Source organism: Pelodiscus sinensis, chromosome 3 (assembly GCF_049634645.1).
Source record: "Pelodiscus sinensis isolate JC-2024 chromosome 3, ASM4963464v1, whole genome shotgun sequence".
Lineage (NCBI taxonomy): Eukaryota > Metazoa > Chordata > Testudines > Trionychidae > Pelodiscus > Pelodiscus sinensis.
This window is the reverse complement of record NC_134713.1, coordinates 126,804,953-126,829,481: the sequence shown is the minus strand read 5'-3', so window position 1 is coordinate 126,829,481 and position 24,529 is coordinate 126,804,953. Positions and strand designations below refer to the sequence as shown.

Sequence of the window (24,529 nt, the reverse complement as noted above, 5' to 3'; positions counted from 1 at the left end):
AAACCATAAAAGTTAATCCAGACAAAGATGTTATGTTTGGTAAATGTAGAAATTTCAAATCAGTATTTTTATAACTGAAAGAAGATCTGCCCCTTTTCCATTGAGGGTGTCATGCTTCTGATAACTGTTTACTTGTTTCAACTGGATATATTTTAGGCTAGGCTACCCTAGGATGCTTTTGACAATCTCAGTCATTTTGAGATCATTTACTGTCAAGGGACTTGTGGCTAGATCCAGTAAGGTGCTGGTTGCCAACAATGCCCAATAAAACCTTTTGGGAGTTGAGGCCACCTAACATCTCAACATTGTTCAACACCCTTGTAAGACTTGTTAGTTGTTCGTTTCCTTTTTATAGTTCAATTTTAATTGGTAGCCCTCTGGTGATTATAGCAAGATGCAATGTTAGCACTGAGTACAGTAATTCCTCATTTAACACTATAGATGCGTTGCTGAAAATGTTTGTGCTAAGCAAAAACGTGCTATGCGGGGTCAATTTTCCCATTAAAAATAATGGAAAAGGTGGGAGTTGCGTTTCAGGTGATGGTGGCAGCAGCAAAGTCAATTTTTTGTTGGTGCTCAGTCATCAACGTCAACATTAGATATCTAGCAACATAAGATACCTAGCAACACAAGTCGCCACGGTTTGTTAAAACACAAAGAAACACATGAGTGAGAAGAGGAGTGTTGTGACTACGTGTATTCATCTGCTCATGTGTATTACCACTTTTCACCAACTTATGCCGCCACACAAAGTAGTCTGCCACTTGATTATTTTTGTGTTATTTTGGGGACGGTCATGTTATTCAAAAAATGTTCCCTAAAAAAATTCGTGCTATTGTGAAAACATGTTAAGTGGGCACATGTTAAATGAGTAATTACTGTAGTACCATTCTGAACCTCAGCTACGGCTGTTGTGCAATGGGGAAATCATTTGAGAGGTTTGGGGGGGGGGGCGGTTCTCAACGGTACCATAAGTTTGAAACCAAGATGATTGGAATGCTAGTAGTCTCAGTGGATAGAGTGTACAGAATACATGTGAGAAATCCATGTATTTCTACATAGATATTGCAAGCCATTTACTGGATACTTAGTTCTATAATATTGTTAGATCCTTTCTACACGGGGGTTCAGAAGTATGTCATCACCTTTCCACCCAGAACTGTGTTTAAGCATACTTCCCTGCAAAGATTCAGAAAAAAGGCCTATAAATTCACAAGGCTTTTGAAATTGCTGCTCAGAGTGAAATGGATGCAGATTTTTTTTTTCAAATACAGATAAACCAAAAATGTGGAACATCTCTGGGCATACTAGAAAAAACACTTATTTTATGATGTTTTTTGGAGACGATCCCTGGAGATTGTGGAACTGTGGTAGGCAGAAAGAAGCTATAGTTTTGGGGGTTGGGGGTGTTGTAGTTCAGTTGCTTGCTGATTCAAATAACTTTATTCATATCTGCATGTGTTTTTAACACTGTTAGATAAGTTAGACTATTGAAAGAATTAGTAAGTATCAAGTGCTACAGTAATACAAATGGTAAATAGAGCAGTCTAAAATCTCCTCTTCACATTTCTAGGTTTTGATTTTGGACTGCGTCAAAATGGCGAAAGAGTAAACCATGTCAATCTCCCCCCATGGGCTCGTAATGATCCCCGTCTCTTCATCCTAATTCATCGTCAGGCTTTAGAGTCTGACCATGTCTCCCAGACAATCTGTAACTGGATTGATTTAGTGTTTGGGTACAAGCAAAAGGGCAAGGCTTCAGTTCAAGCTATCAATGTCTTCCATCCTGCTGTAAGTATGTTTGTGTGAAGTAAGCTGTTCATAGTACAACAGCATTTGATCTGTGAGTCGGTTTAACTTGATTGTTTGGAAAAAATCCAACTTCAGGCAAAGTCTATTGAAATAGCTAACTATCAAACAGCACAGGAAAAGGCTGAATATTTTAAATGAAGAACTAGTAAAATCCCAGGGTCTTTGTGATATGAAGGTCAATTATGACTATTTTAAACCATTTTGTGCTAAAGCTATTGAGGGAATGGTCACACCACGTGTCTGCTTAAAAGCTATTAGACAATGTCATTGTTTGCAATGATATCTAAAAATGCAATATTTTTATTTCCTCTTCTCTCAAAAAGAGGCTTGTCACTCTGGCAGATTGCAACAAAGGCTGTAGCGGAGATAAGTGAAGTTCAGTGTGTCTGATTAGGGAGCACATTTGTACTATTCCCTCCTCCACAGTCATAATGTGTGTTCCTTACTTTATTCACCTGCTACACAATGAATGTCCTGTGTAAGCTGCACCTCTGCAGTGACTTTAAGTTGAGATCACAAAACTGTTAAGCCTCTGCATTACACTGCAAAAGCCTCTAGGTTTAGTCAGGACGGTGACAGGAGAACCAGATGTCTGAGAACTTGTCAATTTCAAAATAATTCCTAAATTGTATGTTTTCACGTCTCAAAAATTCATTCTTTGAAAGGCTTAAACCTTAGCAGCACAGCATCCTGACTCTGTCCAGCCAGGCGCTCTCACCTGCTGGTTTCACTGACTGTAATTGAATTGTTCATTGTAAAATAGAGTATTTAAATGGCACCTTGATTCTTGCTGCTTTTCCTTAGTACTGTAGGATATAGTTCTGCGTTCTTTTGCCTCTAGAAGTCCGTTTCAGAGGGACTGAAGATTTTGGCCTTAAGTTTGTGCAGTTTTGGTTGGAAACTTTTTTTTCCAAAGCTGACTTTACCCAGCTTTTGTGTTTTGCTGTTTTACATTTTAGACCTATTTTGGGATGGACGTTTCTGCTGTTGAGGATCCAGTTCAAAGAAGAGCTCTGGAAACAATGATAAAAACATATGGACAAACTCCTCGTCAGTTGTTCCACACAGCACATGTCAGCAGACCTGGGTCCAGGCTCATAATGGAAGGAGAACTTCCTGCTGCCATGGGTTTATTAGTACAGTTTGCTTTCAGAGAAACCAGGGAGCATGCCAAAGAAATAGTATATCCGGTATGTAATTTGATTCACAAGATTGCTCAATGTTCACAGGCTGTAATTAGTGCACTCTGATGTACACATCTAAATAATTAGCCAAACAGCTGCACTTACAGGATATTAATGAAAAGCGTTAGCAATATATCTTGCACATTTAAGACATTTCATGATTATGTGAATTAGAGCAGAAATGGCACAGTGACTTGGAGCACTCGAGCTTCTAGAGGAACTGTCTGGCAGTGGATTTCTGTCTTTGCTGTCCCTGGTCCCAGAGTGTATGTAGTGTGTGGAGGAAGATGCTGGACTGGAAATAGTTTTCTCCCATTCTCTCTGCACAGTGGAAGGGGGGAGATTTTTCTGCAACATGGAGCACCAAATAGTCTCATACGTTGAGGCAAATCTGTTTCAGTGCATGCCCATGTGTCTTTATGTAGAAAGTACTGTAGTTAGTAAATATGGGTGTGTCTAGACTACATGCCTCCTTCGATGGAGGCATGTAGATTAGCCAGATCGGAAGAGGGAAATGAAGCCGCGATTAAAATAAATTTAAATTTAAATGGCTGCCCCGATCTGCCGATCAGCTGTTTGTCGGCAGATCGGGGCAGTCTGGACGCGATGCGCCGACAAAGAAGCCTTTCTTCATCGGCACAGGTAAACCTGGTTTCACGAGGCTTACCTGTGCCGATGAAGAAAGGCTTCTTTGTCGGCGCATCGCATCCAGACTGCCCCGATCTACCGACAAACAGCTGATCGGCAGATCGGGGCAGCCATTTAAATTTAAATGAAGCCGCGATTATTTTAATCGCGGCTTAATTTCCCTCTTCCGATCTGGCTAATCTACATGCCTCCGTCGAAGGAGGCATGTAGTCTAGACACACCCTATCTGTTACCGTAGACTGAGCTTCAAGACATTTTGCTTCAGACCTCTTGCAAAATTTAGATCTGGAGAAAAGCAAGCTTTTTCACCTGATATTTGCCTGTAAGCAAACAGAAGTAAAGAAGAAATTTTAAAGCAGTTCTTCTGTTATAGTAGGATAACTGTATTGACTTTTTAGTCACATTTGCAGTATAACCTCATTATCATTCTTCTCACCCTTAAAATTTAGGAATAACTAATGGAAAAACAGACACTCTAATTTCCATGTGTAAATGTGTGTGAAATTTGCAAATGAGTTTTGTTTAAAAAATATCAAAATAATTACTTTGTCACTTCTGCCAGTAACCATTTTTAAAAAATCCAATTTGTTCATGTTTGTATGCAAGTGATTTTTAAGTACCCATAAACTATAATTTATATTTTAAAATACCAGCGATCAGATTGACTTTTTTGGAGTTATAAAAGTACTGAAATGTGAGAGTCTCCAATAAATTGAGGACCACTGGGATATGCTTATTGTGCAGGAAGCACCAAACATAATTCTTATTAGATCAGTATAGTTCAACTTGTCAGCTCTCTGGTCTTTGTCAATAGGGAATGCTTCAGGGCATTCTGATCCTTAAATTGCACTTCACTTTTAATGCTATATCATGGGAGAAATCTATAATGTAAAATTGTATTTTTGGGGGTAGTATTTGATATATTAAAAAGTAGAATAAATGAAAACTAGTCTTTCTTAAAGCAAAGAGAATGCCAGCACTTGCAGTGCACCTAAATGTTTGCTTGCTGGCTGGTTAGGTAATGGTGAATTCTTGGTCTAGTGTTAAAATATGTGGTGGTGGGCAATTTTTATCAACATTTTGTCTAATTTAGCATTGCTTGTGGTAAAAGTCTGCTTCACTTCAGATGCTTATTTTCTCCAAAACCTAATTTGACCCATGTTTATAGAAATGGAAAACTGATGTTTCACTAACTACTTGAACCTTGCAAGTTACCAGTTTTCCAGTCAAAGCCATAACTAACTCGCCTAATCAACAAGTTGGCACAGTAAAAGATCTCACCCACCTTGTTGCTCTGAATAAATAAATTCATTTGAATCTAATATCTTGGCGTATGCCATTAAATGGCCTTTTTCCTATTTTAATTTTTCTTTATAACCTAGTAGTGGCTAGATCCTATCATATAAAGCAATGCAAGAGTAGGATCATTTATAGGAGTCCTATGTATGATGCACTTTTTCCTCCCTATAAAATAGCATTGCTTCATTACACTGACTATTTTAATTGATGTTTTGTCTTTGAACTAGAGTCCTTTGCCTTGGATAAAAGGCTTAAAGTGGGGAGAATATGTAGGTTCCCCAAGTGCTCCAGATCCAGTTGTTTGTTTTAGCCAGCCACATGGAGAAAGGTTTGGCTCTCTGCAGGCTCTACCAACTAGAGCCATCTGTGGTTTGTCTCGAAAGTTCTGCCTTTTGATGATATACAGCAAAGAGCAAGGTAAGGAAGCCCTAGAAATTGGTTTAACATTTATCTTCTACATCTGAACTACTGGCAAAACTTAACTAATTGCCTAGCCATAATCATGCTATAATGTCATAATTCCACTCTAATACTCCAGCAAAGTGTCCAAGCTTGGAGTCTTAATCTGCAAAGGATTGTAAATAGAATTAAGTAAATTTTTAATAAAGGTGCTAGATTTCAAGAATTATCAGTCAGTTGGGTATTTTTGTTAAGTAACTAGGAGTTTTAAAAATTTTCAAAACTCTAGAAACTCTCAATTCTTTTAGTGATTGTATATGTCCATTCCATAGTAGCTAAGTGCATGCCCATCGGAGATTTTTCTCCAGTTAGTACTTGTTTGGGATATGAACATCTTCTCTTGTCCTATGCCACTGCATGCAGGCATAAATGGCAGAGTTGTTCTCCAAATTTCCTCATTTCTTTCTTACTGCGCATAACAGTTTTTGGAACAATTATAGGCTTGCTACTATAAGTTCTTCACTCATTTCTCATTAAAATATATTCAGTTTTTTGCTTAGTTTAGTTGCATAGTTATAAGATAGAAGTTTCAGTGTTAGATCTTAGGCTGACCAGTTCAGCTCTTGATTCCAGGAGTGATACTGGAACCATATCTCAATCTCCAAGATTCAAATAGTGTCATTCATGGAGCAAACTAATGCCAATGAGAGACCCACATCCAGGCTGCCTTCAATAGAGTCCCAAGTGTCATATCTAAAAAGGGTTTAAGAAGTGTTGCTCAAAGGATAGAATGGCCAGGCTGAAGTGTGAAGGTGGCACTCCATTCTCCTTTGAAGCCATCTAATGCAGAGCGGGCATCAGGCACATCCGCATTGGTCCAAAGTGTTCTTTCTGTTTTGTCTGAATCCAGAGATCAGTCTGTCAGCAGTGCTAATGAAGAGGCACAAGACTAGGCTTTAGTACCTAACTTTATATGATCTCTGGTACTGAAGCTTTTGAAAGGTGAGACACCTGGGAGGAATATTAAAAAGATGCGCCTCAAAACAGGCTTTAATTAAAAAGGAGCCATGGATTCTGAAATCAGAGCAAGATCCATTAAGCACCACCCCCCAAATACCAACTACAGCTTCAAGCTATCCACTAGTACTACAGGAACAAGATGCACTATCTGTCCCGTCAAGACTGGAGGCGTATACAGAGGCTACAGTGTTACTGCACCTTCCAATGCTGGTTTCCCCAGTAGCACAGGAGTGTTTTATCTGGTATTGGTATCCAAAGACTCTACTCTAGTTCCTCCCCCATTTGTGATACAGTGTTTCCTACATTTAAGCATTTTACTGGCCAGGAGTTTCAAAAAAATTAGGATCTGAATACCATAGGCCCCTAAAATAAGAACACTGTCTTACACAAGTAATTGCTTAGCAATTCCTACTGAAGGAAATAGAGGCTGTCAAAAAAGGACGTATTTTTCACAAAAATAGTTTCCTTCTCCAAATTCAAAATATCAATGAAAAGTTTTATCAAAATGTCAGACTTTGAAAAATATCAATGAACAACACTCAACACTTCTGAAAATCAGGCCACTTTATTTAGGAACCTAAAGATGGATATGAGACACTAATTGGAGGCACCCATTATTAAAAACTTTGGCTATTGTGTCCTAGCGTAATAAAGCAAGATGCATGTTTTATATCAACCTTAGATTTTTATAAGTAGCTGCCAAAACAATAGCTGTGTCATCCCACATAACAGATGTGAGACTTGTGAGTTGTAAGGCATTCAGATGAACTACACTGAATTGTGCCAGACAGGCATGCATTTTGGAACAATAACTGTTTAAGTGGGCTTACTGGGGAATTCCTTCCAAGTGGTTAATATAAATTTCACAACCTCTTCCCACTGCACCCACGTGCAAAATGCCAGACATGTGAGGAGAGAGCCATTGACTGGTGATTAACTGCTCAGACCTTTACCTGTTCTCAGAGAATGGAGATTAAAGGAACAGATGCAGGATTTGTTTGGGTTGATCTAAAAACTGACATGAACTTGGGATCAACTAGGGTGCAAACCCAGTTCTGTGGCTGAAAAACTGTCACCTACCTGAGCCCTGTGGTGAAGTTGGGGGTGACCTCTGGTAAGCTTTTAGTAAGTGTGTAGGTTTTCATTGTTTCCTCCTCTTCCCCCCCCCCCCCAACCCCCATAATACTTTTGCTCTAAACAGAAATGTAGTTTGCTTTGCGAAAGCTATTTGGTAACTGGTGTACACTGTTATAGCCCTTGGAGGAAGAGTTGATGACAGGCACTAGATCCCAGTCAGATTTGCTGGGAAATTGCAATGAGGTGAAGGACTTCAAGCCTAAGTCCCTAGTCTGAAGGGAGAGAGAGATACGAATCTCTGCAACAAGAGAAGTCATGGATGGGAAGCCTAAAAATGTACAGGCAGTCCCCGGGTTACATGGATCCGACTTACATTGGATCCCTACTTACAAACGGGGTGAGGCAACCCTGCACTAGCTGCTTCCCCCCAGCAGACCAGGGAGACACGAAGCTAGCGCCCCCCCCCCAGCAGATCAGGGAGACGCGAAGCTAGCGCCCCCCCCCCCCAGCAGACCAGGGAGACGCGGAGCGGCTTTTCTCAGCAGACACCTCAGCTTGAGAATAAAGGACTGAGAGAAGTGAGTTGTGGGAGAATAAAACTGAGCTCTGGAGAAATGTTTGGCTAGAGTTTCCCCTACAATATGTACCAGTTCCGACTTACATACAAATTCAACTTAAGAACAAACCTACAGTCCCTATCTTGTACGTAACCCGGGGACTGCCTGTATACGACTGTCCTCAAGGAAGACTGGAGAGGGAGGAGGCAAAGATGCAGTAACCCTGAAATTGTGACAGTATACTTGACACAAAATATTTTATGCCTTTCCTACAGGTGTGAGAAGCATGCACAGCACAGATATCCAGTGGTCAGCCATATTGAGTTGGGGATATGCTGATAACATTTTAAGACTAAAAAGCAAGCAAAGTGAACCACCAATAAATTTTATACAGAGTTCACAGTTGCACCAGGTAAAACTCCTTGACATGTTTCTGATTGTAAAATTCATGTATTTGTGTAAAATTGTATACAACACTACTGAAATCTATTTTTAATAGGGAACATGTACAGCCTACGTAGTGACAGTACAAATTTGATAGTCTTCCACCACTATTCCTGATCACCTGAACCTTGGTTCACGTCATTATCGCTTCTGGGGAACAGTTTCTAACAATGCAAAGGTTTAGCATTCATGTCCACATAATGCTTGGAGTCTCCAAAAGTGCTAGCAACGGGTGCTAAATGTGATGTGAACATGTATCCAGTGGGAACAAAGGTGGATCCCGCAGATCACTAACTACATACCATAACCCATTGTCTTTAGTGACCAGCAATCTTGTTCATGCTTGCACCAGTAACAGAGATGTAAAGCTCTGTAGCCCATTTGTAGCAATCTCAACATCACTTGCTCCTTGAAGACATTCTTTATTATTGATCATAAAAATTTCAATCAGTTCTTAAAAACAAGAATATCATGGAGGAGAAGACACAAACTTGCATCTCAGGTTTAAACTCTGCTGCACTCATTTGCTTTGCTGATTAAAGTATTTTGCTTTTGTCTATGTAGGAGCTATGCTAAATACCATTTTTGTTTTCTGGAGCATAACCATTTTTGAATGAGCCTCCAAGCACTGCTTCAAAATATATGCCTCCTTCTCCCCTCTGGAAAACTTCATTATACTTTTTTGGTCCTCTTCCATTTCTGTCCACCAAATATCCCTCTTATTTCTCCACTAAATGTGTCTCTTAAATCTCTCTCCTCCCCAAATCTTTTCTGAATGCTTCAGATTCTGATGCTCTCTCCAGGAGAAAAAACATTATTGGATGTGTCGTCATGAGTTTATAGAACTTCCCAAACACTTTGTTTCTAGACTGAGAACAAAAGTAGGGAACATCATAGGTGCCTTAAAATGCTGGGTGGGGGGGGGATGCAGAATAAGTGCCTCATTGTTGGTTCTATTGTCTGTACAGTAAAAAAATGTTGATAAAAGACAAAATGGAAAAAGCCATGAATTAGACCCTCACCCCACACTGGCCCCTTCATACTACATAAGAGTCACAACTGCATAAAAGTGTTCAGAAAGCCCTGCATCTGATTGGGATATGATTCTTCCAGCAAAGGTAGTGTGAAAGATAGACAGCAGTAAGAATGTGGGATAGGTGGCAGAAGTGCACAAGGAACACAGCACATAGCTCTAGGAGGTTGCCATAACTTATACAGATTCTTAGGGCTGCCCAGTATTGGGGGTGTGTAGAAAGACACCTTAACATCTACCTTCATCTCTTTGAATTGAGAGAACTATGCTGTCATTTTAGATGTGCACCACATAATTTCACCCATAATTTTAACATTCTAGCTGTGCAAAATATATTAAACTGCTCTTGGGGGCTTCCATTCCTAGAAATATAATTTATTTCTTGTTTTGCTCAGTTTCTTAAAACAAATAAAAACAGATTTGATAAAATAGCTAGGCATGGTAAAATAGAATGCATTTAAAATATTACTTAATTTTCTCTGGCTCTCCTTTTTTCCCCCCACCCCTCTTCAAAGGTAACAAGTTGTGCTTGGGTATCGGACAGTTGCCAGCTTTTTACTGGTAGCAAATCTGGCGTCATCACAGCGTATATGAACAGGTTCTCTAGTAATGTGGTAAGTGTTACAGGATTTATAATTAGGAATTTAATTGTTGCTTTGTTTTTCTTTTCTTATCCTTTCTGTTCTTTACTCCATTCCCTAAAACTAGAGGAGAAAAAATACTTAGCTGGAATTGCCTTATATTATTTAGGGTTTCTGAAGGCAATGGGAGTCTTGTCAAACTTCCTGTTTATGAACAAGCTTAAAGAGGCTATCTGAAGGCCAACTACAAGCTCATCTTACTAAAGTTAATATTCTGAACATGGTGTAATGTGGCTTCAGCACAGGTCGTGGAACTTGAAACAGCTTTAATGGCACTGATGGCTGGAGGGAAGACATCCATTCTCATCCTCTAGAACATTTGACACTATTAGCCATGCAGTACATAAACTTGTCTTGTCTGAGAGGTTACAGGGTCCATGATAGTGCACTCAAGTGACTAAAGTTCTTCTCTGAGGGGGAGAACCAATGAATAAGGATAAGAAAATAGCACTTCTGCCACTAAACCACTTCTTTGTGAAGTCCCACAATAATCTATTTTTTCCTGGTGCTTGTTGAACATCTGCATTCACCCACTAGGCATATTGGTCAGATAATGTGAACTCTAGCAAGAGCAATATGCAGATGACACAACCTTCAGAATATTCTTCACCATGTACAACAGTATCACTATCCCCAAGAACTAGTACAGAACTCTGCAGCACACCTCCGTGACATTGGCTACTACAAACAGATCAACCCTGCCCTCCATTCTCTGCATGCACTCACCACAGAACATCAAGTCAGTTTCAAGGGTTTGGTCCTTATCTTCCATGTGCTCAATGGCCTTGGCCCAGAGTATCTAAAATATCACCTAAAGCTCTGGAATGAAGACCACAATCAACAGAGTTAGTCCTCTGATACACTGAAGCTTTGTCTAATAAGGTTAAAGCCGATTTGTGCAGAAGACAGAATTTTCTTGGGGGGCCAGTAAGATTTGAAGGACTCTTGCAAACTGTATCATGTTCTGCTCTTAAAGTGTATCTTCTCTGACCTTGCCTTCTCCAAGGTAGACTTACAACATCATGTACTACATAATTTAAGAGTCCTTACCAAAATGTTCCCCTGCACACACCTTTCTCCCTGGGGAGGTGATGAGAATAAAAAACATGTGGCAAGTGTTAGTCATGTTGCTTCATGCATTGATGGAAGATGCTCAGCTATCAAGGTGATAAGCAGGGTGTAAGAAGCCACATACAATCAGATAGACCTGTAATGGGGCCAGGATTTTTGACTACTGGTTTAGGTCATCTTCGTTCTTGTGAATAACTCCAGTATCAGTCAGTAGTTCATAACTTTTTCTCAAGAGGCATCAAATCACTGAAATAGTTCATGACAGTTCATCTTATGGCACAGGATTCTGAATAGCAGCAGTTAAACGGACCACAGTATTGTTAGTTTTATGTTGCTTTTGCTCGATAAATCTAAAGAGTAGCAACAGAAGCATAATTTTTTCTGCAGATAGTTTATTTTAAAGTTAAAACTTAGTAGCAATTCATGGCTCAAGCCCCCCCCCCGCGCACACACACACCAGAAAAGTCCACCCACTGTGAGCAATTAATTTTTGAAGCCCCAAGTAATATCAGTTACGTGTTTTGCTATGTAAAATAGGAAAGAAACTTTTTTTTGTACAGAAATACTTGTGGGTTGTTTTTTTTTAATGCTTAAAAATAAACTAGCAGTTTGTACTTGACAGCTGTAAGGTACTTTAGAACTGTGAATGTGAGTTGTTTGCTTTGTTTCTCAGGTGTCTTATGGGCTCATGTTTGCTGAATCCCTCAGCACTGACGTTTCTGTATACCTCAGGCAGCATGACCTTGCTGCCAGTTTTGTAGCATCTGTTGTTTAGTCAGTTGCTTGAGACAGGGCTATAGGGAATGCTATCATGTTTGCTAGCATCTGTTCTGTATTCAACCCCACAGCTGAGTGCTGATCTAGTGGAACAGCCTATTATAAATGCAGTACAGGAAATCAGGAGCAGATTTTCATGTGTTAATTATTTAAAGCATCATGTTCAAGGAGACGGGTATGATATTGCTAATGGACAGACATAAGGCTCTAGAGAGCCCTGTTTTCAGAGTTCTAGCGAACCATATCTCTGTGTTAGAAAATGTCCAAACATCTCTTGTCTGCTGCTTCTCCCAGGTATTGTTTTCAATGTCTGCCACCCAAGCCCTACTGAAGTACTGTTATGAGAAACAGGTTCTTAGCCTTAGACTCAAATTGCTACCCTTGAAAGCTTTAGTCAACAGGATCTGGGTGTTGGGCAAGTAGATTTGGAACAACTAAAGGGTGAAACAACCCATCTGGGGCTTTCTTGGTAACAAAGAGGGAGGCATTTTAACCTATTGTATATCACTTTTGAGCAAACATATAAAACTCTGTGGTAAATGTCTATTTCTTCACTCCAGAGCCTTACACAAAGCACCATAGAATGGGGGTAACTTTAAATATATTGTTAACTTTAACTTAGTTTATATTTATACTACTTTAAAATATATTTTATTGTGAGTGGTTTAGTGTAGTGAAGTGGATATCAGCTTTGGAAGAAATGAGTCTTAAGAGATTTGGAGGAGGAGGAGGTGAGATCTTCCATGGTACACAGTACTTGCTAGTATATGTCAGGCAGAGGATGGCATGAAAAGTCATAGTTGCATGACTTATCACAAATAAAGTAGATTCTTTGGTCCTAGGGGTTCCACCGCTTCCCATTGCTGTCACTTTGTAATTTGGGGTTTGCAGGCACTATCATAAGTTCAGTCCCCATTTTATTAGGGGCTATAGAGCAGGGAATATAGCCACAGGTGGGCCTGGGTGGACCGTGTCCCACCCACTCTGCATCCAGGCTTCTCCACCCCTCACCAGCCCACCTAGCGCTCCAGCCAGAGACTAGGGCCAGTGCATCAGTGCTTACTCTGGCCCATTCTGCCTAGCATGCAGTGGAGGAATGGGGTTGGAGCATCAGTGCATGCCCCAGTCTGCTCCTTCTGGTGCTGCAGCCCGGTAGTGGAGTCAAGGCTTACCCCTACCTGCCCAGGACTGCAGCCGGGGAGCAGGGTTGGAGTGCTGGGGCTTAACCCTGCCCCCATCATTGACCGACCACCCACATGGGCCTTTCTGGCTACACCATTGCTTTAGAAACAAATAACAGCGAAGCTCTGTCCCAGAAAGTTTACTGTATAAATGTCAGCAAGATGTAAAAGGTGGCCCAAACAAACACATCAGCTGGGGGAAGTGGGAAGATGAGGCAACAAAATAGTTTGGCAAAAAATGAATCATGGTTTGACACTTTCCATGAAAAGCCTAATTTTAGTTCTGTTCTTAAAATTCTTAATGGCAGACCATACTTCTGTGGCACGTAGGAGGATGGTTATGATTAATTAAAGGAAACCACTCTACATGTTATGAGTATTAAAGGTCAATCTTGTCCTGACTAGTAATCAATATTACTTGCACAGAGATGTACATTGCTATTTGTTGCTCAGGTAATGATATAGAATACAGTTAGCACGTTGAGTGAAATCTGTTACCAATTCTTTCTCCTTTCCTGTGTTCATCTTTTAGTAGATGCCCTATTTTCTCTCCAACTTCCTTCATAGATTATTACTGTGCTCTGAGGCAATAAAGAAGAATTATGAGAACTCATTATAAGTTTACCTTTCTTGTATAAACTTCCTAATTTCCTTGTATGCTGTATTTCTCTTAATTGGGCTGTTAATTTGATTAAGCAACTCTTCCAATTTAAAGGCCACTCCTTTAAAAAAAAAAAAAAAGTCTGAAGAATTTAAGTGAAATAAAACAAGTGCTAATGCTTTGCTTAGCACAGCTTCATCTTCTCTTTTTGATATTTAATTTTTGACAATATCTATATTAGAGTAGAGCTTCAAATTTCACATCAATTTAATATATACTGTAGTTAAGCACCATCAAAGGACTTGGCAATGGCTCACTGGGTTCTCAGTAACTCAGGGATTTTTGCTAACCTTTTTTACTTGGTAATTGCTTTAGACTGTCACTTGACATTAGACTGTCACTTTTCCGAACTCAAAAATGTTTCCGCCTCTCAGTTCCCAATATTTCCTTTCCAGCTAGTCAAACTGACATATGGAGATCTAGCTGCCATCTCCTTTGAGATGCTGACATAACATATGTTTGGAAAAGAACCAAACCCGAGGCCATACAACTTCTCAAACTTTTTGTGTAGTGAATAGGAAGAAGATAGTGCCTTTCATAGTTAATGTCTTACTCTAATATATGTTGGCAATATATTTGCCTCTTCATAAGTCCTACAGACAGCACCTGAACTGATGGTGTAAAGTATTTAATCATGGAGTTACAGTTAATTCCCTAAGATCTAGACCTATTGAGTCAGTTGAAAACAATGGAAGCCATACTTCAAAAACAGTACATACATTGATGTTTAATAATTCAGGTCTCATTTTAATATTGTTATTTTTCAGCCTTCTGAAATGGAAATGGAATCTCAAATACATCTATATGGTCACACAGCAGAGATAACCAGCTTATTTGTCTGCAAACCATATAGTATAATGATAAGTGTAAGCAAGGATGGAACCTGCATCATCTGGGATTTGAATAGGTATAAATAGTTTCCTCAGCCTAAAAATATCTACTTTCTAACTGTGTTTAAAAACCTTAAGATAAAATAATAATTTCAGATTATTTTTTTCCAAATATTTTCATCTTGTGTGAAGCCAAAACTCAGTTTTGGTTGCCATCTGTTATGTTAAAACATCGAGAATGAATGAATGGAAGAGAGTAAAACTTGTCTATCTCTTTAAGTAGAGAATACTTAATTGGTTTTATGACAGCTTTTCCAGATGTTAATTTTCTGAAGCTAAACTGCAAGTTATTTAGAGATCTTTTATTTTTTTGTAGACTATGCTATGTCCAAAGTCTTGCCGGACACAAGAGTCCAGTTACAGCAGTCTCTGCTAGTGAAATGACAGGGGATATCGTAACAGTTTGTGATTCAGGTATGTATGATATCATGAATAAATAACCTATCCACATTTATAGACCAGATTTAAAGATGAAATAGATTTACTAGTGCCATGGTTTGTCATGTGACTTGAATCATTTGAGCAGCCAACTGATCATCTATCCATTTTTATTTCTATATATAGTACAAAGTGTATATCTTCATTGTAGTTTCAAGTATGGAAGCAGGAGTCATGTGTAATAGTGTTGAACAGAACTGTTCATATAATACAGTAAACTTCCGATAATCCGGCACCTTTAGGACCCAGGGGGTGCCTGATTATCAGATATGCCAGACTATCAGAAAGAGGGGCTATGAGGGGTCTGGAGTGGGGTGAGGGGGATGCCACCCCAGACCCCTCACAGCCCCCCCTTCCGATAGTCCGGCTCTGCCCCAGGCGTCCCTGATTCAGCCGCTGCTGGTCAGTTTCAGCAGCGGCTGAATCGGGGACACCTGCGGCAGAGCAGCTGGGGTGCTGCTGGGTTGGTCTGGTAGAGCCGCCCCTCAGCGCTGCGAGACCAACTCAGCAGCACCCCAGCTGCTCTTGGGAACGCCTGGGACAGGGCAGCCAGGGTGCTGCCAGGTTGGTCCTGCAGCCCCGAGGGGCAGTGCTATGGGACCAACCCGGCAGCACCCCAGCTGCTCTGCCCCCGGTTTCCCCGATTCAGCTGCTGGTCAGTTTCAGCAGCGGCTGAATCGTGGAAGATGGGCGCAGAGCAGCTCCAATTGTCCAACTGCCCTGAGCACTTCCAGGTTCCTGATGGTGCTGGAACATCAGGAGTGCCGGAGCACTGGATAATGGACTAATGGAGTTTTACTGTATTTTGATTTTCAAAAAGATTTGAGAGTTTGAGTTCCAAGAGATTCACATTCTATTAAGTTAATGACTTTTGTTATAGCAATTATTTGTTTTCCAAAGTACTGTTTACTCCTAGGAGTTATACAAAGCAAAATTATTCTTTGCCAAAACTGTAGTTTTACTAAATATTCAGATGTTCCTTGATACATATGCACTATATTGAGGCATGAGACAGAGATGAGAGCATCTGTCTATCTGTGATTCCATTTGTTCAAGAGCTCCTCCTAAACAGTAAGAGCTAGGACCACCAAATTTGGTATAGATTCCTCTTATCCTAACTTAAAGCAAGTTCAGGGTTTGTTTGTGCAAGGAAAACAGGAAGTGCTGGGAATGGGACTGTTTTCAATAATTTAGAAAAGGAGGGGGCAGAGAGGAGGGACGCAATACTCAGTTGCTTTAGGAGAACTATACTGCGGAGTGATTACTGGGAGCAGCACCACCAAGAGTGGCCAGTAGGGCTGGGGCTCAGTCATGCCTGCCACTAGACCAAATAAGTAGCCCCCCTGCCCCAAAACCTTCCCCCCACCTCAGCCTTTGGGTACAGCGCTGGAGGGGGAGGGAGGGAGAAAGCCCTGCTATACAGTGGGGCTGGAGGGAGAAAGAAAATGCCCTGCCAGATGAGACACGCCCCCCAGCCCTAAGCCTTTCTTCCCCCCCCCCCCCCCCCCCCATGCATCAGCCCCCTACCTTGAAAGATCCAGGCAGCACAGCGTAAGTCTTTTAGTATAACAACAAGAGTTCATTGTTTAGTAACTCAAAGCAAACAGTGTGGCTTCACAGAAATATTCTGGTTCCATAGCCAAATGAGACAAAACAGTTTTTTCTTAATTGTTCTTCCTCCTAACACATCCCCAATCATGTATTTGGATAGTAGGTCAACTTTGCACATGGGCTGTTAGAAGTAGTTTAAGGTGCATGATGATTTAAAGTTTACTGCATACACATACTACATCACTTATTTGTATCTGTAAGGGAGGTATACTGAATAACACTCATTACTTTTTGCTACTTTTTCTATCCTATACAGTAGTGTGGATAATGTCAGTTTGAGGCTGTCATTTGGACAAGGCCTTTCTCCCTTTTTTTGTATTCATCTAGTTTTCTCCCCTATCAAGGGAAGTAGGGGAAATAAGTATATTAATTTATTATCCATATGGCAAGAAGTAGTTTACTGTCCCAACATTTACTCTGTGTGTGGTGGGGGAGGGAGGGGACTCGTGGAACTCAGGCTGTGAAGGAGAGGTTTCTAAACTCTCTTAGGGAAGCTGCTTTAATACTTCCTTCCGGTATTCCCATGTAGATGGAGGTGGTTTATATACTCTTCCAGCCCTTCAAAAAGCAGTGTTATAAATAAGTACAAGCAGGTTATAATATTAAAGAAATCTTGATTGTTAGGACCTCTGATACGTGGTCTTAGCATTCAGGGCCAATCCAAGACTGAATCTGAGGTTTTGTCTACACTACCCTTTTGTCACTAAAACTTTCATCGCTCAAGGGTGTGAAAAAAACTTAACTACAAAAAGCACCAGTGTGAACAGCACTTTGTCAGCAGGAGCTGCTCTTCCAGGGTACATCTACACCGCAACATTATGTGAAAATAATTAGCATTATTTCAAGATAATTTAGTCTGCGTCTACATAACAGGCAGTTATTTTGCTACACTGTGTGCCTTAAAATGGTGTGGCTGTAGCAACATAGGCTATTTCTACACTGCGCACCTTACAAAAAGCTCGTCTAAGATACTAATTTCCTTGAACTCTACCATGCTCAGGCCTTCTCATCCATGGGGGTAGAGGTTGTTCTTACCTTGTGATCACTAACATAGGGTAACAAGAGGTAGAATTTTAGTAAAGACCATGTAGTTGTGTGAACACATTGACAGATCAAGGGAAACCCATTTGTGCTTACTGTGACCTGCTAATGTGAAAACTGGCATTTTCAAGGAGTCATATTGGTGAACAGAATGTTATATAGCTTCCTTATTCTTGAAGTTGTAGGGATTTATATTATAGATCATATTAATTGTGTTGGGTTTGCCTATATGAGCGCTTAATATGGTAAAAAGAGAACATAGCTATACTATAGTATTTCTACAGCTTTCTGATCCGAGTCGGTTTTAATCTTTTCACTAAACTGATTTTTTGCGGATGTGACCATTAAAGCTAAATGGCATAGTTATTCAAATAGTCTAGATTATCATGTAAAATTCATGTTTTACTTTGTGTTACAGTTGGCGGGGGCAGTGATCTGAGACTTTGGACTGTAAATGGTGATCTTGTAGGACATGTACACTGCAGGGAAATCATATGCTCTGTTGCTTTCTCCAACCAGCCGGAAGGAGTATCCATCAATGTTATTGCAGGGGGGTTAGAAAATGGGCTTGTGAGGTAAGAGCATACTCTCCTCCTCGTGTTTAAAGTACTTTTGCTGATAAACACTTAAAATAATATAAAATCATCATTTTTTTATATTGTGTGCTGTTTTAAAATTATGCTAATGTTCTACTTTACAAAAAGTTGAACTAGCTGTTCAGCTGTTTGCAGTTTCTCAAATTAAATGCATGTTCATCCCTAAATGTTTAGGTTAAGTTGAATATAGAGAAAATAATTACTTTTTTCTTTCTTTCAGGCTTTGGAGTACATGGGACTTGAAACCTGTGCGGGAAATTACATTTCCTAAGTCAAATAAACCTATTGTAAGGTAAAATATGTTTTTGCTGCTTAAAAATAATTCAAGTTACCTTTTAAAAATAATTTGTGATATTGTTTTTAAAAAAAGAAACACTGCAAATGGGGGAAGTGGAGGGAAAAAAAGATCTGAAAACAGTCACACAATCCAACTACAGGCAGTCCCCGGGTTACGTACAAGATAGGGACTGTAGGTTTGTTCTTAAGTTGAATCTGTATGTAAGTCGGAACTGGCGTCAGCTGCTGCTGAAACTGATCAGTTTCAACCGGCTGAATCTGGACGCCAGTTCTGACTTACATACAGATTCAACTTAAGAAACCCAGGCGTCCCCAAGTCAGCTGCTGCTGAAACTGATCAGCGGCTGATTCCAGGAAGCCTGGGGCAGAACAACTCTGCCTCGGGCTTCCTGTAGTCAGCCGCTGGTCAGTTTCAGCAGCGGCTGACTTGGGGACGCCTGGGGCAGAGCAGCTGGGGTGCTGCCAGGTTGGTCCGGAGCGGCGCTGCGGGACCAACCCGGCAGCCCCCAGCTGCTCTACCCCAGGGGTAGGCAAGAAAAGCCTGGTCTGCTGGGGGGGAGGCACTAGCTGGACCCCTCCCCCCCCAGTAGACCAGGGAGACAGGGGTGGCGGGACCGCCCAAGTCCTCCACGGCTTTGCTCCATCTCCCTGCTCTGCTGACCTGGGAGACGCGGAGAAAAGCCGCAGAGCACGCCCGCAGCGGGACAGTCCAGGCGCACCACGGCTGTCCCACTGCTGGCGTGCTCCGAGGCTTTGCTCCCCATCTCCCTGGTCTGCTGGTCAGACCAGGGAGAGGGAGAGCAAAGCCTTGGAGCATGCCGGCAGCGGGACAGCACAGGTGTGCTTGGGCTGTCCCGCTGCGGGCGTGCTCCGCGGCTTTGCTTCCCGTCTCCCTGGTCTGCTGGTCGGGAGACGGGGAGCAAAGCCACGGAGCACGCCCGCAGGGGGACAGCTCAAGCGCGCCCGGGCTATCCCGCTGCGGGCGTGCTCCAAGGCTTTGCTCCCCGTCTCCCTGCAGAGCAGGGAGACGGGGAGCAGCTTTTCTTGCCTCGGAGGACTGGGGCGGCGGACCGCGGCACATCTGGGCGTCCCGTCCTCCGGGGTGAGAAAAGCCCCGTTCATAACTGCGGATCCGACTTAAGCCCCGTTCGTAACTGCGGATCCGACTTAAGTCGGATCCACGTAACTCGGGGACTGCCTGTAGTCTCTCGTGACAGTAAAATGAGCACAAATACATTGTAACATGACAGTAATAACTATTCTCAGCTGCTAGCAGGATGAGATAAACACAGAGGGCTCGTCTACACTGGCCCCTTTTCCGAAAGGGACATGTTAATTTCACAGGTCGTAATAGGGAAATCCGTGGGGGATTTAAATATCCCCCGCGGTATTTAAATAAAAATGTCCGCCGCTTTTTTCCGGCTTTTAGAAAAGCCGGAAAAGAGCATCTACACTGGCCCCGATCCTCCGGAAAAAAAGCCCTTTTCCGGAGGATCTTATTCCTACTTTGAATAAGATCCTCCGGAAAAGGGCTTTTTTTCCGGAGGATCGGGGCCAGTGTAGACGCTCTTTTCCGGCTTTTCTAAAAGCCGGAAAAAAGCGGCGGACATTTTTATTTAAATGCCGCGGGGGATATTTAAATCCCCCGCGGATTTCCCTATTACGACCTGTGAAATTAACATGTCCCTTTCGGAAAAGGGGCCAGTGTAGACGTAGCCAGACTGAAACTTGAAGGATTTCCCTGTGAAGGGAACAATGCTTGCTATTTTGTTTTTGTTTTAAAAGTTAATATTTTTCCACTGAATTCTCATATTAACTCCTGATTTGACACATAATCTTTTTACTTTTCAATTAAGCAAATTTTAAATGGTTATAGTATGAGCTTCAGTAGTAAATGTCTTGTGTGGATTTTATTTTATTTATTTTGTTTCTGTGTGGGTTCTCCCCCCCCACACACTTCCTCCTGGCTAGTCCCCCACCCCAGTCCTGCAAGAAATTAAGCACCCATGTAACTCTGTTCACATGAAGAGTCTGATCATTTATGTAAGAGCTACACTTACACTAAAGTGTTTGCAGAATTGGAGTCCAAGCTCTCACTAAAATATGTCCTCAGTGGGATTGCCTTGAATGAAGGATTTGCAGGATCATGCCCTAAATTTCATAATTATTCAGTAGTAACCCAGTAACAAAGTTAAAGGACATTATGCTCTTTGCTGAAGCAACATTTTAAAACATTGCAGTTATCACTGTTAAAGCCAGCACTTAGCACTGTTACCACATCTTAACAATTGCGACTTCCAAAATACTGACTTGCTGGGTTAAGATGCAAACAGAGCACAAGAGGCAGTGCTATGCACAGTGAGTTTCTATCACTATTCTGCTATGCACAGTGAGTTCTTCAAATTGCAGTAACTACAGCAAACAAAACACTTGGGTTCTGTGGTAAAAATGAGCAATTAGTGATTCTGAATATTTGTGTGTGAATGGCTAGATGTGAACTCCCCTCTAACTTTGCACTGATTACATAATTTTCTTCACATTTGTAATGGGGCCTCAGATTTAATCTGTGATCTTGGCATTGAGTTAATTTAGTCATTCTTAATTTAATGTGTGCCATCAGTCACCTCAGCAGCACATCGTATTAATTAGAAACAAGAAATTTTTAAAAAGTCTTTTTGTTAAGTCTCTTGATATAAAAGGATTAGTGAGAACTAGTGGTTTTACCAGTAGGAAAAGTAATTCCTGCCTTTAATAAAAAAATCTTGTCTTATGAAATTTGTCAGACTCTGGTTCTGACCTTCCATCGGAGAGCAGGTATCATGGACATGGATCCTGCACTGAGAACACCCTTTGCCAGGCAGAAACGGTTCCACTCAGGACATGACAACAAGAGCAGCACAGCAGATTTTACTTGTAATAAGAGAGAAAAGCAAGCTGGCCATTAAGTTCAATTTATGGCAGTAAAGTTTATAACACTTTGAATTGCAGTTGGAAAAATGAACAGGCAGGTATTGCCCATGAGTGTGCGTGCATACAGCACTAGAATTATGCACTTATAGGAATTTGCCTCACTGATGTTGGCTGCATTAATGCTGTTTGTATTTTTTTTTAAGTATCTCCTCTTGAATTTTCAGTTACATGGTATAATTTGCTAAGTATTATATTAAAAAAAATCTGTTGTTGTTTTCAGCCTTACATTTTCCTGTGATGGGCATCACTTGTATACAGCAAATAATGAAGGAACTGTTATAGCTTGGTGTCGCAAAGACCAGCAGCGCTTGAAGCTACCCATGTTCTACTCATTCCTCAGCAGCTATGCAGCTGGCTGACTCTTCATGCTGCTAAATCACCACATCTCTGAAGCACTTTAAATCCAGAGTAGATCATAGAACCTCTGTTATTTAACTGGATTTTGAAATGTATTGACTATCTTTAAAACAAGTGAGTTGACAAAAGCATATATCAGTCCGCCTGAGGCAACTGTAAAATGTGTATATGCATGCCCCAAATTTTAAACCATATCAAGGTTACAGGGAAGTTCTGGTTTTATAGACTTTGATATAGGCTACGTGGCACGTACATGCTCTAACCAACAAGCTGAAATGCTGCAGTGTAAAATGTAATAACATTTTTAAAATAATTTCTTGAACACAAGTATCCCAAATCTTGAATCACTAGTGGTGACTTTCTCTTTTATTCTTTGTGTTGTAAAGTATCAATAGCATTAAAATTTCTTACACACATTGACAGTCTTCTTAAATGTTTATCTGATTAGTCAGTATAGTCCAATTGGCTCTGAGACTGAAACATTTAAAAATGGATTCAAAACTGCTTTTTTTGAGAAGCAAATAACTCAGTAGGTGCTTTATGTACCAACCACTTTGTTTTGTCATCATGCTGAAATCTGAACTTCTGTTATTTCCTGATATTTCATAGTTTTTGCTAATTTTCTTCTCAGCTCTAATAGGACCATTGTCTTCTAATAGATAGAAACCAATATGTCTGCTTTAATATCAACCAGACCTCTCATGGCATCATGAAGCAATAATTAAATGAGGATTTTATCATCTAATTTTAAGTTTCATAAATGCATAACACTAGTTAGGTACTATGAATCCAGGTGGTAGAATATATTTAGCATACATCTCAGAGTTTCAAAATTCAAAAAATAAAGCGTAGATATCATCTGTTCCCATTTAGTGTCATGTGAGCATTCAATACATGCAAAATGTCTGACTAAGACCATAACTGCTTGACTAATCAGTATTCTTCATATACATCAGATCATTCAGAAAAGTTTACACAGACCTAGAGTGCAAATATGACACTTATTCCTAGGTGCTAATCTTTGAAAAAGGAACATGCAGTCAAGTCAGGGTTTAATAGTTCACAACCTATCAATTGAATTTGAAGGTGAATTTTTATAGTGTTCTCTATACAGGCCACACTAAATTGAATTATTTGGAAAACCAGTATCAGCTGAGCATAATTATATGCTTCCAGTAGGAAAAGAAGTTACAACCCAAGAATGCTACTGAAACCCATTAAGTTGTTAAAACCTATTTTTTCCTTTAAATCACTTACACATTCCACTTCTACTGTATAGATTTTAATGGCTATATTTGTATTCATTGCATGCATTTATTGTCCTGCAAAACACTGTACCTTAAGATCTATAATGTATCATCTGGTGCAGGCAAAATATGTATAGATACCTGCAAATCATAATACACATGCAATCTGTGCATTTGTTCTGAAAACTCCAAGTATATGTCTCCTAAATTTTCAAAAAAAAAATATAGATTAAGTACAAGGATCTTCCCACTGTTCATATTCTGAAAATAGATCTTTTGGATCAGTGAATAAGCAAATGTCTGCGTACTGTATGAATTTAACTTTTTAAAATGCATATATTGTAGCTATGCCTTACAAGCTGGCTTTAATCATGTTTTTCATACTTTTGAATACAGACAAAGGTTTTTGGGTTCATGTAAAAGTAATGTGCTTCATTTAAAACTTTTGTTTTTTGAGGCTTTTACTTGCTCCCCAATTTAAATATGGGATGTTGCTCATTGAGTCTTATTTTTTAAAAAGCAGCATTCCATTTGTTATAAATCTCAGATATGCAAATTAGCTGTTGTTGTAAAAAGTGCAATATTATATTTTTATGTAAAACAAATTAACTTTTGAAGCAGGGAATATTTATTCAGCTTGATAACCTGTTTTGGAAATATAAAAAAAACCTCATGATAGTATTTGTGCATGTCAGGCTGAAAATTCCTGTAAATAATCACATGCTGCACTGTCTTTGTATACACTGCCACCTGTGGTGTTTGGGTAATAAATCATTAATTTGATACAAATATAGATAAAAGGCATTCCATTGTTCACTTCTCAAGTGCGATTTATTACTGTTCCTGTACCTTAACTTATTCATATAAAAAGTGAATTCAACAAATTATATTCACCACAGAACCAGTTCCAGGGCTAAATTCTGCCACCTCTTACATGTAGGCAACCGCACTGAAGGCAGTAGAGTTACCTGGATGTGACTGAGGGCAGAATTTTGTCCATTCTCTGTTTTGTAACCACCTTCCCTCCAATTGCTGCTAATCTGATCACTTGCTGTTTTGTCTAATTTAGATAGTAAACTCCTCAAAGGGGAGAGATTTTTCTGTACAACTATGACAGTGTATGAATAACGCTGTTTAAACAATCTGACATGAATATACTTTTTTATATAACCCACTGTTTTGCAACCTACTTCAGTTCAGTTTTTCTTGGTTCTCACATGTACTAGCTCTCATTTTCCCATGTTATGTTTTTTTATTTTCACCATAAAATCCATAACA

General features: G+C 40.2%; 1 protein-coding gene across 7 annotated transcripts in view; it reads left to right on the top strand.

Moving 5' to 3' along the window:
- LYST (lysosomal trafficking regulator) overlaps positions 1 to 24,055 on the top strand; it is a 153,754-nt gene extending 129,699 nt beyond the window's left edge. For all 7 annotated transcript variants that reach the window (XM_006122067.4, XM_075924798.1, XM_075924800.1 and 4 more), the window contains 10 exons: positions 1,574 to 1,791; positions 2,772 to 3,002; positions 5,171 to 5,360; positions 8,272 to 8,408; positions 9,989 to 10,087; positions 14,572 to 14,711; positions 15,011 to 15,108; positions 18,203 to 18,359; positions 18,601 to 18,672; positions 21,868 to 24,055. In XM_006122067.4, the coding sequence (XP_006122129.2) occupies positions 1,574 to 1,791; positions 2,772 to 3,002; positions 5,171 to 5,360; positions 8,272 to 8,408; positions 9,989 to 10,087; positions 14,572 to 14,711; positions 15,011 to 15,108; positions 18,203 to 18,359; positions 18,601 to 18,672; positions 21,868 to 22,006 (1,481 nt within the window). In that variant the 3' untranslated portion in view covers positions 22,007 to 24,055. The remainder of the gene's footprint in view (positions 1 to 1,573; positions 1,792 to 2,771; positions 3,003 to 5,170; positions 5,361 to 8,271; positions 8,409 to 9,988; positions 10,088 to 14,571; positions 14,712 to 15,010; positions 15,109 to 18,202; positions 18,360 to 18,600; positions 18,673 to 21,867) is intronic.
- The last annotated feature ends 474 nt before the right edge of the window (positions 24,056 to 24,529 follow it).